Genomic DNA, 16,387 nt, shown 5'->3' on the forward strand with positions numbered 1-16,387 from the left:
GGAGTTGTCATTTACTGCTCAGTTTCATTGCTTGGACACCAAAACGCATTCACCTGGCTAAACTTTTAAATGTCTGGAAGGGAAAATCTCCCTCCTGCCTTGACCATACCAGCCGCCCAGTTTCTACCAGCAAATCCCACAGCTCCCAGTTTCTTCTACGTCCTTCCAGAGGTCTTTGTGGGAGGGAGGGCGGAGAGTTGGGAGGACCGGCCCCGAGCCCTCCACTGGCATGGCCAGCTAACAGGAGCCCCGCCTGGGCTTGGGACCCACCCAAGGAGGACACGGAGGATGGGGTTCATACAGTTTTATTGGTTGTAAGCTACAGTCTCTGGTAGCAGAAATGGCAATTTGAGTAAGAGCTCAGAGTAGAAACATTGATCCCCAAGGACATTAAATATATGAGGTTTCACAGCTCCAGGGAACCCCCACCTTCCCATACAGCTGCTCGTCCCCATCAGGAGGACCCCGTCAGGGACAGGGGAGCAGGGAGGGCCGGGGGAGCCGACCAAGAGCCCAGGCCAGGCCGCCCTCTCCCCGCCGGGTGCACCAGCCCTGGCAGAGAGTCTGCAAGCCGGGGCTGAGCAGAGGCGGAAGAGGAAAGGCCACGGAGAGCAGGGCACAGGCTGCTTTTTGGGGGGAGGGCAGGCGGGAGGCGAGTGTGTCCGCGGGTGCCTGCACCGCCCCTCGGCCAGCGGCCAGGCCTCCGTGGCTATAGGTCCCGCTGGCCCGAGACTGGGGTTAGTAAAGCACATTCGGTTGAGGAGGGCGGGGCAGAGGCTGCGGGACAAAGTGTGTACAACAGCCCCAAGGAGCTACATTCATCGGACGGAGCCAACGGCCCGGCCCCCGGACGGGGTCTGCGGCCTCCAGCGTCCGCCGTGGGGACCAGAAGGGTGAGGGAGCAGCTTCCGGGGACTCGCGGTCGGCCAGGCCGCAAAGCAATGTCACAGTCTGTCCCGGCTCGCTCGCCGCCCTCGGGAGCTGGCGGCGTCTACACACGTAGTCACCTACCGAGGGCCTGGTCACAGCGTGCCCCAGCACGTGAATTCAAACCCTTGAAAAACTGACATTAACCAAAAAAAGCACCCACAGAAACACTGCTCGTGCTGTCTGCCGCCGCCGGCCGCGAGCTCTGGGCCCCGACAGAACTGCCTTCTCTAGACTCGGAGGACTCGGAGGTATTGCACTACGTACTATGTTCCTGCCTCCCGACCTCACTGCAGGGTCCTAGTGAAATCGTGAACAAGATAGGATATAAATGTTACTCAATTTTAATACAGTCTTTCGTATCATACACATCTGCGTCCGGCAGCGAGCCATCCAAGCTTGCCGCGGCGACAGCCGTCGGAGCGCGGAGGGCCCCGCTGGCTCGGCCGCAACCACGCAGTCCAGGGATGAAGTGGATGGCGCCTCCACGCTCACACCCCGAGCTTCCTCTTCTGGTCGAAATAGGCATCGAACCTTGCTTGGGCATAGTCCTAGGAGACACAACGAAGAGCAGCCTCACCAAGGACTCCCACCCAAGGTCGCCCAGGTCCCACCCAGGCCCGTGTGCCCGCCACCACTAAGGGCACAGAACAGAGTGGCTCCGGCTGCCGCAGGCCATCAGGAGCCCACACACCTAGTTCAGGCACCCGGCCATCCCAGTGTGGCAACCAGGGCGGGCCTTCTGTCTACACGGCTGGCGCTGCCCAGCATCACCCTCTTGTTTACACTGAAGGCTGTGGGCACAGACACCAATGCAGGCTCCTCTCTCAAAGCAGCAGGTCCCCGGGGCTGAGCCAGCTAGTACAGAGCGGAGGTGCGAGAAAGAAGGTACCCCAAGGTTCTGGGGTCACCCTCAGGATTACGGCACAGGGCCCGAGAGGGATGGCAGAAACACTGGTCCTGAGTCCTGTCTGCACAAGAATCGTCCAGCCCCTGGGCATCTCCCGGTCTGCCCGCCCCCATCCCTCACAGCGGACAGCGCAGCCTCTGAAGCCGCCCACTGGGGACGGAAAGGACTGCCAGGAAGGTTACAGCATCACTGCCGCGAACTCTGCATCGGGGTGTAACGATCCCCTTCGCAGAGCCGGGCGTTTTTCACAAATGCGTCCACGGAGCTCAGCTCCGGCATCGTTCCGGAGGCCCCCCAGCACGCTCGGCTTCCGCGGGCCCCGGCGCGTGGCGTCAGGCAGCCTCTGACCCGGCTTCCATCCCCGATCGCCGCAGACAGCTTTCCCATGAATGGACTCACCAGGCGTGGGCCCCTCCGTGTCTGGCTTGTTTCATTCGGTCCATTTCCCAGATTCCTCCACGCTGCTGTGAGGGCCCAGGGTTCACTCCCATTTCCCGCGGAGGACTTGTCTGACGGCTCATCACAGCGCAAATACCCCTTCTCCTGACCGGCAGGCAGGCACTTTCCAGGTAGGGGCAACTGAACAGAAAGCTGCTCTGTGCACCCGAGTGCCGCTCGCGGTGTAGGAACAGGCTTTCGCTTCTTTCGGGTCAGTACCGAAGCAGGCGGCTGCTGGGCTGCCCGCCACATGTACGGTCAGGCCGTCTTCCAGGCGGGTCAGACCTTCTACCTCCCCCTGAGCAATGCACGCGAGTGCCCGCGGCTTGGGTCCTCGCCCACACTAGGTACCATCGGGGTCCTCAGTTTGAGCCGTCATCATAGGTGTGCAGCGTAGCTCACTGGGGATTTAATTTGCATTTTGTGTATGACCAATGACATTAGTCAGACCGAGAGACGTTCACTGGCCATTCTTTTATCTTCTGTGACGTGTCCGAATCTTCTGCCTGTTTATCCAGTAGCGTGTCTGGTTTCCTGCTAAGTTGTGAGCTCTTTATGTATTCTAGATACAAGTCCTTGTTAGAGACTGGCAACGTTTTCTCCAATTCTGTGCTTGCCTTTTTATTTTCTTAACGGTGTCATTCAAAAAGCACAACTTTTTCATTTTGATTAAGCCCAACTTACCGGATCATTTTTCATTTATGGTCAGTGCTTCACGTAACCCAAGAAATCTTCATCGTGGTCACAAAGCTTTTCTTCTTTGCTTTCCAGATGCTTTTACACTTAGGTCTGTTACCGTTTCAAGTTCATTTGTGTGTATGGCAGAAGATCAAGGTTCATTACTTTTCCCAGGTGGCTGTTTAGCTGTTCCCGCATCAGTTTTGAAAATCAAACCTCTTCCCCAATGAATTACCGTGCCCCTTCTGTGACGCAGCAGTTGACTGTATGTGTTAGTGTGTTTTGGAGGCATCAGATGTCTGTCTTTACACCAGTACCTCACTGTCTCGATACATCTTGAAATCGGGCACAATCAGTCACGTGTATTTTAGAACTTACCAGTTTCTGCCAAAAAGCCTGTGGGATCATGGAGACTGTGAAAATCAGTTTTGGGAGAACAGACTCTTAATACGGAGTCTTCTGAAGCCATAAATGTGGTCTTGCTGTCCATTTATTGAGGTTCTTATAGCTATTGTCTTACACTTCTCAGTGTGAAGATCAGGCACGTGTATTAAAAATCTCATCCCTAAGTATTTCATGTTCTTATACCATTGAACACACAATGACATTTCATTTGTGACTGTTTCTCAAACGTAGAACAAAGCTGGTCATCATCGAGCACTGCCCTTGTAACCTGCGACCCCCATAAACTCACTCCACAGCTTAAATGGCATTTCTATGGACTCTTTCCTACTTTCTCATGTACTTGATCATGTCATCTACAATATAAAGGCAGTTTTTCTTCCTCCTTTCCTGTATTTTTGCATTTCATCTCTTTTCCTGGCCTTACTATGCTGGTTAGGTGCTCTGGGGCCCGGGGGTGTGGCGGTGGGGGGGGTGCACGGGTCAAGGGAGGGGCGCGCCTGCCCTGCTCTCCCGATTCCAGCTGTAGGTAGGTTCGTACGCGCCCTGTGCCTAGGAAGGACCCTTGCATTCCTACTTACGGAGGCTTATTTCTTTTGGGGGGGGTGGTGGTGAATGGGTATTGGATTTTGTCAAGTGCTTTTCCTGCATTCACTGAGAAGATAATATGGTTTTTCTCCTTCATTCTGTTAATACGCTGAATTATACTAACTGGTTTTTAAAGTGTCAAATTAAGGGCTAAACCCTGTCTTCGGGAGATAAATGCCGCTTGATCACATTACCTTCCTGTCAATGTCACCTTTAATACCTGCTAATATTTTGATAATGCTTTTTCTGTCCTGTTCATGAAGGGCACTGATATGCCATTTTCTTGAAATGTCTTTGACCCCTCTCAGCATCAGGGCAATGCTTCATCGAATGAGTCTTTAGTTTCTAAAACTCTGTGCAGAACCAGTATGATTTCCTCCTTAATTGTTTGACGATATTCACCAGGACCAGCAGTTCATTCTTCAGGGAGGCTTTTGGAGTCTGAATTCAATTTATTCATTAACCACATGACCATGTGTTAGGTTAGTTTTTGTCACTTGTATCTTCCAAGAAATATGCACATTTCATGCATGCTGTCAAATCCGTTGGCATAAAATTATTCATAATATTCTCGTACCCTTTTACTGTCCATAGCATCCAGAGCGAGGTCTCCTCCTTGTACTGAGCCCGGCCACGTGTGTCTTCTCTTTCTTGGTTGCTCAGTGTAGCCAAAGTTTATAAATTGTATTGACCTTTTTGAAGAACCAACTTTTGGTTTCACCGATTCTCTCCCTTTTTTCCCCATGCATTTTCTATTTCAAGGATTTCTGCTTTTAGCTTTAATTAGTTCTTTCTTTGCTTTTTTTAAAAGCAGGCTCCACTCCTCATGTGGGGCTTGAACTCACAACCCTGAGATCAAGAGTCACATGTTCCACCAACTGAGCCAGCGAGGCACCCTTCCTGTATCTGCTTCTACTAACTTCAGCCTTAGGTTGTTTTTTCTCTTTCTAGCTTAAGGCAAAAGCTTCAGTCACTGATTTGGGAACTTCCTTATCTAATACAAATGTATAACCTTCAAAGCTGCAAATTTCTGAAACCTGCTTTAACCGTATCCCACAAATTCTGATATATTGTGTTTTCATTATAATTTTTTCAAAATAGCTTCTAATTGTCTATTTCATTTCTTCTTTGATCCAGGGTTTATGTAGGTGTGCTACTTAATTTCCAAATAATTAGGAATTTTCGAGATTTTGTTGTTGCTTTCCTAATTCCCACGAGGTCAGAGAATATCCTCTGTGCTTCAGTTCTTTTCAACTTGAGACCTGTTTCCCAATGCCCCACGGTCTATCTTGATGAATGTCCATATTCATGGGCAGGGACCTACACCCAGCCGCTGGGCGCCTGACAGCATCAGGCTGGGCTAGCGTGCAGCCCCTCCTCCGCCCCCACCACCGCTCCGCCCCTCTGCTCTGCGGGTCTGCCTCTCTCTCTGCTCAGTTTTCTCAGGTTTTGCTTTAGGTCTTTTGAGGCAAGACAGGTATGTACACCTTTAGGTTATTTTTTTAGTATCTTCTGGATTCACTGATCCCTTTATTATTATGAAATTATTCCTTGCTTTGGTAATATTTTTGATGAGTACTTTGCCTTCTTTGACAATATTTTAAAAAAGATTTTATTTATTTATTTGACAGATCACAAGTAGGCAGAGAGGCAGGCAGAGAGAGAGGAGGAAGCAGACTCCCCGCTGAGCAGAGAGCCCCATGTGGAACTTGATCCCAGGACCCTGGGATCATGACCTGAGCCGAAGGCAGAGGCTTAACCACTGAGCCGCCCAGGCACCCCTGTATTTTGTCTCAACAGCATCATTTAACCACGGCTCTACATCTGCTTTAAAATTCCTTATTCCCCCTTCTTTGGCCGAACAGCATCTGGGCGTTACCAAACCGTCCACCTGGAAGCAGAAATCAGCCTGACACAGGACTGGAGGGTGAAATGGGCTCGTCATCCCCCCCACCTTCCTAAAGCCGGGTGCTCACCCCAGACCGGTGCCCCCACCCCAGGACACGCCACCAGCACTCCTTAATGGGGCAGCAGAAGGCTGGACTCGTGGCTAAAACTGTCTACGTCAAGGACAGTTTCCAAGGCTGGAAGAAGATGACAGCCTGTCTTGTCACATCGGCCTGCAGCAAACAGGACGGCTCCGCCGGTCAGCACCGGCCGCCGGCTCGAAGCAGGGTGCTGCAGGCCGAGGAGCGGAGCCACAGAACGTGTCAGGGCGCTCCCCCACCTGCAGCCCCTTGCGTCAGGAGGGACTGAAGTCAAGGGCTACGTGCTAGGGTCTGATTTCTACATCCCCCATCGGAGCCACAAGGCCACACAGCAGCTCTCTGAAGCAGGGGAGGTGGGCCCGCTGCCCTGCGAGTGAGGCCACCTCCAACAGCACACGCGGAGCTGAGGTGGGTTTGCTATGCGGCGACACGGGCAGCCCTCTGTGAAGAAGACCACGCGTTCTCCCGCCAGCGCTCACAAACATGGAGAATGATTTTGTTTCTGGGAATAGAAGAGAAAACTACCCCAGAACATACCAAGTATCCAAATTCAATGGATGAAATCTTGGCCTGCACGATGGACCAAAGTCCCCAGAAGAAATGGGACGCGAGGGCAAACCTATAATGACAAAAGCGGGACACGCACGTGAGATGTGTGGCACCGGCCATAGGCCCAGGGATGGGATTTCCTGCTAGCGGCCCCGCAACTCACTGGGGCACAAACCTAGTTCAGCCCTGGCCCACTCAACAGGATTCTAGTCCCTGGGGATGGAGAACAGGCTGGGGGCACCACAGCTGGCCTCTCCCTCCTCTGGCTGGGGACAGGTGGACTTGCAGTGTGGACATGCCCAGCAACCGTCCCTGGCACTCGGCTACAGTCCCAGGACTCACACGGGAGGCCAGGAAGCCATGTAGGCGGCGCGTGCGCTATGGTGGGAAAGCAACTCTGCTTCGGGTGTGAGCACAGGGCATCAGCAACTCTGCAGGCGTCGTGCAGTGAGAGGAGGAACGTGCAGGCCTCTGGTGACTCGCTGGCTTTTCCAAGAGGTAGGATGCCACCTTGCCCTCACCCCTGCCCTTGCATAGCAGTGAAACAGAGCAGAGGGGAGAGCCTGGCGGTCCCCATCTCTATGCCGTGCCATGGCCCCCATAGCCGCGAACCCAAGCTCTCCTTACGACGTGCCTGTGGGATTCCCTGAATGCTTCAGTATTCTCCTCAAACCCAACTGTTTCTCTTGTGGTCCCCGGTCCCCTACATGTGTCTTGGGCTACCCCTTCTGTCGGGCTCTCCTCCATTTTTCTATTTCCATCCGTGCTGGAACTAGAGAAGGAAGATCTAGGCAGCAGGGGGAGCCCCGGGACAGCGAGGGTGGCCACATGCCCGGCAACGGGGTTGTGGACACTTCAGGAAGAGGTGATCTGTGGCAAGTGGGCTGGACAGGACAAGGGGGGGCCAAAGGCACCTAAACATTTTTATCAAAGACTCTCACAAAATCTAGAAGTTTCTCAGCCCTGCTTTGAGATCTACTGACAAAACAGTTTAAAAGCAAGACTCAAAACCAACACTCAGAATTTGTAATTCGTTTTTAAAAGAAACACATTTCTGGACGGCACCCACCACCTGACAAGCACCAAGCGACAAGAAGGCCCAGGCTGGGGGCGGCACCGCCTTGTACGGTCCTGCAGCGTGTGGCTCAGAGCGCGGTGTGCCACCCACGTGCCCGACGCTGTACCCTGACCCCGCTTGCCGCACCTGCTGCGTGAGGACATCTGGGGAGGTGCCAGATGAGCAGTTTTTGACAGAGTATGAGTCCCAGAAATGTACGGGTATAAAGAAGCTCCTAAAATACTCATGACTGCAGGCCGGCACCCCGACTATTGTCTGTAAACACACAGCTATTCTGTAAATTAACAAAAAAAAAAAAAAAAAAAAAAAATTACCTATTGACTTCAAGCAACATTTCTTCTTCTATAATGGACTTTTCTTCATTACTGAGGTTTTCAAATTCATTATGGAATGCAGCCAAGTAATTGGAAATAAAATGAAGCTTTAAAAAAAAAAATCACATTAGAGTCAGTGATGGTGAGACAGACGGTGTCAGCAGCTGTCAGAAGTCGTGTCAGGAAGCACAACGCACCAGCGGACCCCACACGGCCGGTGGAGCCCAGAGGACCTCGGTGCCTGGTGGGAGCCCAGAAGCTTGCTTGTTGGGGGGCAGCGATCTCCAGCTCCCTGGCAGAGCCCTACTAGACTCGCCGCACTGTCAGCAAGATAAGCAGAGGAAACCACGACTACTTCTGGACAAAATCACCCAGGTGGAATCGACTCCACAACTGTGTCACACGGCCTGTCGCTAAGCAGGGTAAGCCTGTATCATGCATCTCCATGGACAGGCTGGCATGGTGCACAGCCACTCCCTCGGAGCCCGAGGTCCCCGGCAGATGCGCCGGCAGAGCAGGAGCCGACGAGACCACGCTGAGGGGCCTTCCACTTCCGAGATGCCGGGGTGACACGTGTGTGTCCATAAACTGGGAAGGTCTAACTCTGGTTTGGAGAAGAGGTGCTACCAGGTCCCACGCACAGCTGGCCCATGAATCCGGATTTAGGAGACCCCCACCCCCATTCTTCAGACCTCACACTATACCTAACTAACCGCACCAAAACAGAGCAAATCACTACTCACTTTCTTTTATAAAGAAGGAAACAGCAGGTAGGCACTCTACCCAGAAAACCGCCATTAACTGATCGCCTACTCGGAACGCCAGCACCGCCTCCCCACCACCTCGCCCATCTGCCCTCTCCTTGGCGGCTCTCACCATCGGCACCCCCTCCCACCAGAAAGCAGTGTTCCAGTCTGAGCACTGTCCTTGCCAGGTGTTCTGGAAGGAGTAACCCCGGCCCAGGCAAGGGGACAGCCCAGGCCTCTTCAAGTCTAGGTAGCAGCCACCGTCCTGAACGTTTGTTTCCGCACACGAGGAAACGGAAGCACACGGCGTCAGCAGGGGACACTGAACACTGGCAGATCTGGGTTCAAATACAAGCATCATTTTTAAAACTCATGCCTGAACCACACTAGCTGGGTTAATTTCTGGGAGATACTGAATGCTCAAATTGGCCAATGAAGATAGAAAATCTGAAAAGGTCGATACCCTAAGAAACAGTAACTGGTGGCCTTCCCTCACCGCAAATTCTAGGCCGCACTTCAAGAGCCCTGCTTTGAGAGCTACTGACGAACAGGCCCATGCTTTCTTACAAAGTCTACCAAATTTTCAAAGAATATCATCTCATCTAAGTTTGGTCCAGAAAATTACAAAGGGACACCAAACTCATGTTATTCGACCAGCATAATTTTCAGATAAAAAACCAGATATAAATAGTAATTTTTTTAAATGGCCACTAAAGCCTGTTTCATGTATGTGCGTGGATCAAAAACTCCCAAGCAAGAGACTAACGGGGCCCAGCAGAGCTTTCTGAAATGACACACCTCATTTGGATGCTTTATTTTAGGAATTCCAAGACAAAGCTTTAACATTTTACAACTTCTCTTTAGTAGACTAAAGAGAGAAAAGCAGGAGATTACCTACTGGGCGCAGAAAGGGTAGGAAATGAAGAGCAGCAGCTCTCCGTGACTTGTAAAGCTCCTCAGAACACCAAAATGAAACTGGATTTCGGTGGCTGTGGGACGCGGGCGCCGACACGGCTCTGCCGCCCATCGCCGCGGAACCTGCCTTCTCACCGGCAGAACCGCCCCCCACTCCTGGCTGGAGAGTGGCACCTCTGGGGCTGCCCAGCGTTCACAAAGGCTTTTACAAAGACTGCTGCTGGTCTCCTCCTCCCCCCATGCGTGACCTGGAGGCTCAGGACATACCCAAGCCGGTCACAGTCGGCCCCAGAGTGCGGCGGGAGGAGGGCGACCTACTGAAGACAGGATCACTGTGCCTGGCACAGGCCTGTGCTCAAGAGACCTCTCCCGAGTGAAGTCAGCAGCAACCCATCACAACCTTGTCCCCATGCCTCTCTGACCTCTCGGAAACACGGCCGAGCTGGCAGGGGCTCCACAGGAGGGGCTGTCCTATAGCTGCCATTGCAAAGGGGGTGGGCGGCTGCCCTGCGCAGGCTCGGGATACCCTCTCCCCAGCCCAGCTTGCCTCCACATCGCTGCCCACTCACTCTCAACCCACGGCTCCAACGGCGGGCTGAGGAATGGAGTAGGGGCTCCCAAGGAGGACCTTCCCACAGGGTGATTTCTTTCTTTTTCTTTTTTTTAAAGACTTTATATATTTCAGAGAGAGAACAAGCAGGGTGAGGAGAAGCAGAGGGAGAGGGAGAAGCAGACCCCCCCGCTGAGCAGGGAGTCCGACATGGGGCTCGATCCCAGGACCCTGGGACACTGAGGTGTGCCCCCCATGGGGTGATTCTTCACACAGACCCTGCCCCCCATACTCAGGACAGGAAAGGGAACTGTAACAGCACAGCAGCTACTAAGTCCCAGTGCCCAAAAGACCACTTCTGTCTGCACAGAGTGAAACACACACAGGAAACACCGGAAGCACTGAGATCCCCACCAAGGAGGCCAGGAGGCAGATCAGAGGCCGGGCTTTTTAGAAAAAACCAGGAGAGCTACAGACTGTGCTCGCCAACAGAATGAACACATGTTCTCTCTGGCCCAGGGATAAAAATGTCAAGTTTGTGTCCTGACACAGAGTAACATTTTAGAGCCACAGGGTTTGCATAACCATTCTTAAATTTAAAAAGGGGTGCCATGAGGGGCACCTGGGTGGCTCAGTCACTAAGTGTCTGCCTTAGGCTCGGGTCATGATCCCAGGGCTCCCTGCTCGGTGGGGAGCCTGCTTCTCCCTCTGCCTCTGCCTGCCGCTCTGTCTGCCTGTGCTCGCACGCGCTCTCTGACAAATAAATAAAATCTTTTAAAAAAAACAAAAACAAAGATGCAACCAATGCTAACTGCAGAAAACGGACTCCTGCAGTTCAGCTAGCGCCAGCCCGCACTCCGCCGTCCCCCACCTGTTGTTTCTGGGTGGGGTACTTCAGGATGTTCGCTCTGAAGAACGGGTACTTTTCGTAGTTATAGTCGTACATCCATTCACAGAAATGATTCCCGATGTCGAATCCCCTGAAAAAGACGCAAGAGCAGCTGCAGAGAGGGGCAAACTGCCAGCCACCAGGCTCCCTGGGCTGAGAAGGGAAAAGGCCGAGTCGTGAGCACCCTCCCCAGCAGCAAGCGGTCCTTCCTGAGGACCCCCCAGACCCCCCCCCCCACTTGCCTCAGGGACAGGGAGAGGCCGGGGTAGTCACAGAACCAGCGCCGGCAGAGGCTGCAGAAGGTCAGTCCTCTGATCTCTGAAGCCGACAAACACCAGATTCTGCATTCTGATCAGTCACCGCCACCTGCCCCCCACCCGCCCAGAACAGGCCCAGGCCGCTTCCTGCCCCGCCGCAGGCTGCCAGGACAGTGCGCAACTCCCGGGGCCAGGGGCCTGGCTGCCAACCTCCTCCCGGGGCGGCCGCACACCTGTAATTGTAACTGCTGTACTCGAAGTCGATGAGCATCAGCCTCTGCTTTTCGGAATTCTCTCTGCCCTCCAGCATTAAGATATTACCTGCAAAAGGGGTTGGATGACATGCCGGTTACTGCGGGTGTGTGGGCAGTGGAAGGCGCAAGTCCTTGAGCAGAAAGGCCAAGCGTGGTTGTGATCCTGTCAGGGAACCCTGGCCACACAGTGAGGGGGTGCAGGCTGTGGAGCGCCGGGAGCAGCTCCGCCTCCCAAGGCCAGGCCCTCAGCAGAAGGCTCAGGGTCACGCAGACACAAGGGCCCCTGTTCACAGCAGCCCGACGTCAACGTGGCCCTGCGCTCGCCCAGGAGCAAGGACGGCCGTCCTCGGCTTGTTGGGGCAGCACCCCCCGACTTTCCACACAGGGGCACGAAGGAAAATGCTTGGGGCATGCTGGGGTTCCCGCCCACCCAAGCCCCAGCAGCGAGGAAGCTGCGTCCCGCTGCTTTGCCTCACTTGGTTCTCCGAGGAGGAGGCCACAGGCAGCAGTTCCTGCCACCATATTCCCAATAAGGCTCAATTCTGGACCCCCAGTGAGGGGGTGGCCAGACCCCCCCCCCCCCACTTGCCGCAGTGTCCTGCATCTGTCACTACCGGCTAGCGTGTAGGCACTGGTGAGCCAGGTTTTGCTAGTGTTTTGGCTGTGCCCTTTCCGGGTTTCTGCAGGGGGCGCTCTTTCTAGGCTTTTCCACACACAGCTTCTGTGTCCAGGGGCCATTAACAGGAGACACCCAGAGCAGCGGAACAAAGTAAATGTACAAGCCCCCCCAATCTAGCCTCTCACTGGCCAGCAGACCTCCCTCAGACCCCTCTGGTGACGTCTGCGCAGCTGGCTATCATCGGCTAACGCACATTTACGCCCCGCTCGACTTGGTCAACAACGATCTGCTAATCAATAAGCTAACCTATCGCACTGTCTGAGTGATGACTAGTCTTTAACAGGGACTGTCATCAAAATTAAAAACAAACTGCTGAGCCCGGCAAAGGGCCGAAGGGGAACGTGAGCCAGCCGCGACGGAGAGCACAGCGAGAGCAAGGCAGAGCCTCCCCAAAGCCGGCCCGCAGCCCGGCGGGAGCGAGCCCAGCTAGGTGGGGCCTCCGTCTGACGTCACACGGAGAGGCACCCGGCCTCGTACCTTAGGGAAGGCACAGAAACCCAAAGTCACGGGAGTGACCTGGTCCCAGGAGAGCAGGTGGCCTCAGGCACCTGCGAGGAGGTGCAGCCAGCGCAAGGCCCCCAGCACTGAGCGGGGCAGTCGCCTCTTACCGCGTTCTCTGACGATCAAAGTCACGTGTGCACCAGAGTCACATACTGAACACATGTGACTCAGGAGGCTTCAGTTCTTTGGCCAAGCTCCCAGTTTAGTGAATGTTCTCATTTTCTCTTCTCTGTATATGTTTTTTACAAAAATGGGAGAACACCCATGTATTTTTCTAAAACTTGCTTTTTTTCTCTTCATATATCCTGGTGATTTTTCTGTTGGTCAGCATAAAAACTTGACCTCCTTTTTCTTAGTTCTACAACACCCCACCACGCGGCTGTCCCATTATTTCACGCACGTGTGCCCCTCCGCACGGACACCTGGCATTTGCCACACACGCTGGAGGCCACTTTCCAAGGACACACACACACCCGGCCTCACGGAACAGGCAGCAGTTCTTACCTTCCTGACAGTCGTTATGACAGAACACAACTGGAGAAGGGGTGGACTCGAGTAGCGACCTGGAGAGGGAATCACAGCTCGGGTCAGACGCCGCCGCGCCCGGGACTGGACTGGCGCTCGGCACCACCGTGCAGCCTCCCTGGTGCGGCCTCCCCGCGGCACTGTCACCGTGAGCTCTGAGAGCGCTACCATCCCCTGGCCGCAGCTCAGCCCGGGGCACCACAGCAGCCCCCCACCGTGCACAACCAGCTCTTCCCGCCCCACGGGCCCTCCCCAGCCAGAGCATGACCCTCCTGCTCGGTGGGCTGAGCCTGCGCTTTAATCACACCTCTGATCACAAATGGACGCTATGGGACACATTTGCTCGTCTCTGTCTCTCCTGATAAGACACAAGCGCCTCAAAGACCATCTTAGTCTCCATGTCACCAGCGCCGTGCACACCCAGGAGGGAGGGGAGAGATGCCGTCGGGCGCTCAGAGAGACCGCGCAGCGCCCCTACCCCCGGCCCCACGGCTCCCCTGACCCACCCCAGGGCTCGGCCGTGGCCGTGGCCGTGACCGGGCCTCACCTCAGGTGCTCCAGCTCCAGGGGCAGGTTGTAGCGCAGGAGGCGGTGCAGCTGCCTCCGCCTGGGCTCCCCCGAGAACGTAATCCTCAGCACCTGGTTCAGGTACCTGGCAGGGGAAGGAGAACAAAAATCATGGCCCGGCTCTCGGTGGCTCACCGGCGGGGCTCCCGCCAAGTCCAACCCCGCTGCAGCAGCGGGACAGAGCCCGGGGCTGCAGGCTTTCCAGAAAGCTCATCTCCTGCCCAGCTGCCCACTCAGGGACCAGAGGGCCGCCGGGGTGAACCCGTACTCACTCTGGCACCTCCGGCAGCCGCTAACCGAAAACTGAGTTAGAGCCAAGCGGTTTGACCACTTACTTTTCCATTGTTCCAAAAAGCCATTTTGGTTCCTTATTGAATGGCATTTTCATACCATGAAACGTGGCCATTTTCTCGGCTATTTCTGCAGAAATATCTGGCACACTTAATTCTTCAGTGTCTAATCGCCGGCTCTGGAAGGAACAAGGGAGTCAGAAAACAGCACTTCTCTGGGGAGCCTGGAGGGGTGCAAATGTCCCCCCCCAACTAAGACCCAGCAGCCGGTCGCGCCGCTGTCTGGACGGCGCACGGGCCTCCCCAACGACGCACCCTCGGACTGCGACCCAGTGACTGCCACAGCGTTTCTCAATGCCTCCACAAGCTAATTCTGTTTTGAACCCTTGAACCGTGAGAGGGTCCTTCTCACATGTAAGCATTTTGGCGGACTCCACCTCCTCCCCTCGCCCCTCTCCCCCCTCACCAGGGCTCGCCCTGCACCCCATGGAAGGCTCCGGGTCTCATGGCAGCTGCATGAGCCCGTGTCCAACTCCTTCAGTGGCGCAGACACCCCAGGCTGACCCCGCACAACCGAGAGGTGGTGCTCAGCACAGGTCCTCCTCTGGAGCACGGCCAGGAGCTCAGGGTGGGCCGTGCCCCCTCCTCCACGGTGGCTGCAGCACCCCGCGCGGCCTGGAGCAGGCTCTCAGGGCGCCCGGCTGAACGAAGCCACGAGCGCCCCAGCTCCCCCCGAGGAAATCACCATCAGCCAAGATCTGTCTTTCCCACACGCACTGCCCCCCTGCAGAAGCCCAAAGAGGCGCCACAGCCGCAGGGGTGAGGGGGCGGCGTCTCCAGGTTGGAGAGAACCCAGCTGCAATTCTGGCTGTAATCCTCACTTCACAGTCACGTGGCCAAAGTCCCGCTACTCAGGCCTCTGCATCTGACCTTCGGACTTGTATAAAATGAGCAGCACAACATGGAGTCCCTGGCAGGGCTGCTCTGACCTAGAGCAGACAAGGCGGGCAAGGGCCCTGGGCCAGCCCCCAGCCAGGGAGGTCTCGACGAATGGTGGGAGCCCAGTGAGGAGAGCTCAGAGCTGACTGGCAGCAGCGGGCTCAGCCGCAGCCTCCTCCACTCGGGAAACCTCCAAGGACAGGGGACGCGGCTCTAGGGACAGCTCACTCAGCTTTCACATGGCTTTTAATAATGCCAGTACTTCGTTTGGCATCATGGAAAGTCTAAGGCCAACCGTGCTCGAAGATGAACGTATTTCAGAGTTCCAAGCTCCCTTCCCAGTGACAGGACACTGACCAGGGTCCTTGGAGGTCACTACTCTCCATACCCTCTGGAAAATGGCTGTGGGGACCAGAAGCGGTGGAACGCATCCCACCCCGTGCAGTGTTCAGGAGTAAACCTGGAAATAACACACGCCAGCAGGCTGAGCCAAAGGAAATCACCATTTCTCGGGCCATAGTTGATGACTGGTAGTTTCATGTGGTTCAACCTAGTACTTCAACAGAACTTCAAAAAATCTTCACTATACAAAACATCATACACAGAAGAGGCTAGAATTTCAGAGCTAGCACAGTATCAATCCCACAGATGCTACAACCCACAGACCCTGAATCAGGACAGGACAGTCCGATCATTCTGGGTGGTACTCACTGGTCCTTCACCTGCCCTAAAGAGAGAAAGCTTACCACACATTATATTTTAAACAGTGTTTAGTTTGCTTTCAGTGGGCTTTACTCAAGTGCTATCCTATGTGTAGTCTTCCACGACCTGGTTTTTCTCACTCAATGTTGTGTCCTTAAGACGTTGCCACTTCTACCCACAGAAAATATTTCCGATTTTGCATACTTTCAGATACTTTATTATCCCATTTAATCCTCATGCCAGTCGGAGGCTTTGGTCTTCACTGGGACAGTTATAAATGAAAAAACTGCCAGGTGGCGAGCCAGGTGCCAGGGCGGGAGGGAAGGTCTGTTGCGAGGGTCTCCTTGCGGATTTCCACACAGCTTCCGGCTGGCAGGTGCATAGACAGTGCTGCCACCAGCCAGCAGGGGGCACCCTTCCCGGGACCCAGGTCCCAAAAAGGCTACTACCCCTGGGCAGTGGATTAGACAATTAGGACCCCTTCCTCCAGTCTCCTGATGAACACAGGTTGAATCCTGGCAAGTCGAGCATCCCTTCAGCCAGGTGTCCTGTGTTTAACCCCGACTGTACCAGGCAACCCTGCACACACAGGTGGCCACGCAACGCAGGGTGTGAGCCCATTTGTGACCCCAGTCCTTGAGGCGCTCTCACAGCTGAAGATATTACAGCAGTATTAGAAATGCCCCAGGACAGCAAGAGAA

The 16,387-nt window shown here is 54.6% G+C and overlaps 1 protein-coding gene across 5 annotated transcripts in view; it reads right to left on the minus strand.

Annotated features, from left to right (window-relative positions):
* Nucleotides 1-290: 290 nt before the first annotated feature.
* The window catches only part of CHKA (choline kinase alpha), a 54,436-nt gene continuing 38,339 nt past the window's right edge, over nucleotides 291-16,387 (minus strand). For 3 of the 5 annotated variants that reach the window (XM_059149680.1, XM_059149674.1, XM_059149698.1), the window contains 8 exons: nucleotides 14,091-14,224; nucleotides 13,736-13,840; nucleotides 13,168-13,226; nucleotides 11,463-11,550; nucleotides 10,955-11,063; nucleotides 7,873-7,979; nucleotides 6,469-6,550; nucleotides 4,732-5,834 (listed from right to left, as the gene is read on the minus strand). In XM_059149680.1, coding sequence (XP_059005663.1) covers nucleotides 5,673-5,834; nucleotides 6,469-6,550; nucleotides 7,873-7,979; nucleotides 10,955-11,063; nucleotides 11,463-11,550; nucleotides 13,168-13,226; nucleotides 13,736-13,840; nucleotides 14,091-14,224 — 846 coding nt within the window. In that variant the 3' untranslated portion in view covers nucleotides 4,732-5,672. Of the gene's footprint in view, nucleotides 1,479-4,731; nucleotides 5,835-6,468; nucleotides 6,551-7,872; nucleotides 7,980-10,954; nucleotides 11,064-11,462; nucleotides 11,551-13,167; nucleotides 13,227-13,735; nucleotides 13,841-14,090; nucleotides 14,225-16,387 lie in introns of those variants that run through there. The other 2 variants (XM_059149683.1, XM_059149690.1) reach the window with 1 other exon arrangement.

Source organism: Mustela lutreola, chromosome 1 (genome assembly GCF_030435805.1).
Source record: "Mustela lutreola isolate mMusLut2 chromosome 1, mMusLut2.pri, whole genome shotgun sequence".
Lineage (NCBI taxonomy): Eukaryota > Metazoa > Chordata > Mammalia > Carnivora > Mustelidae > Mustela > Mustela lutreola.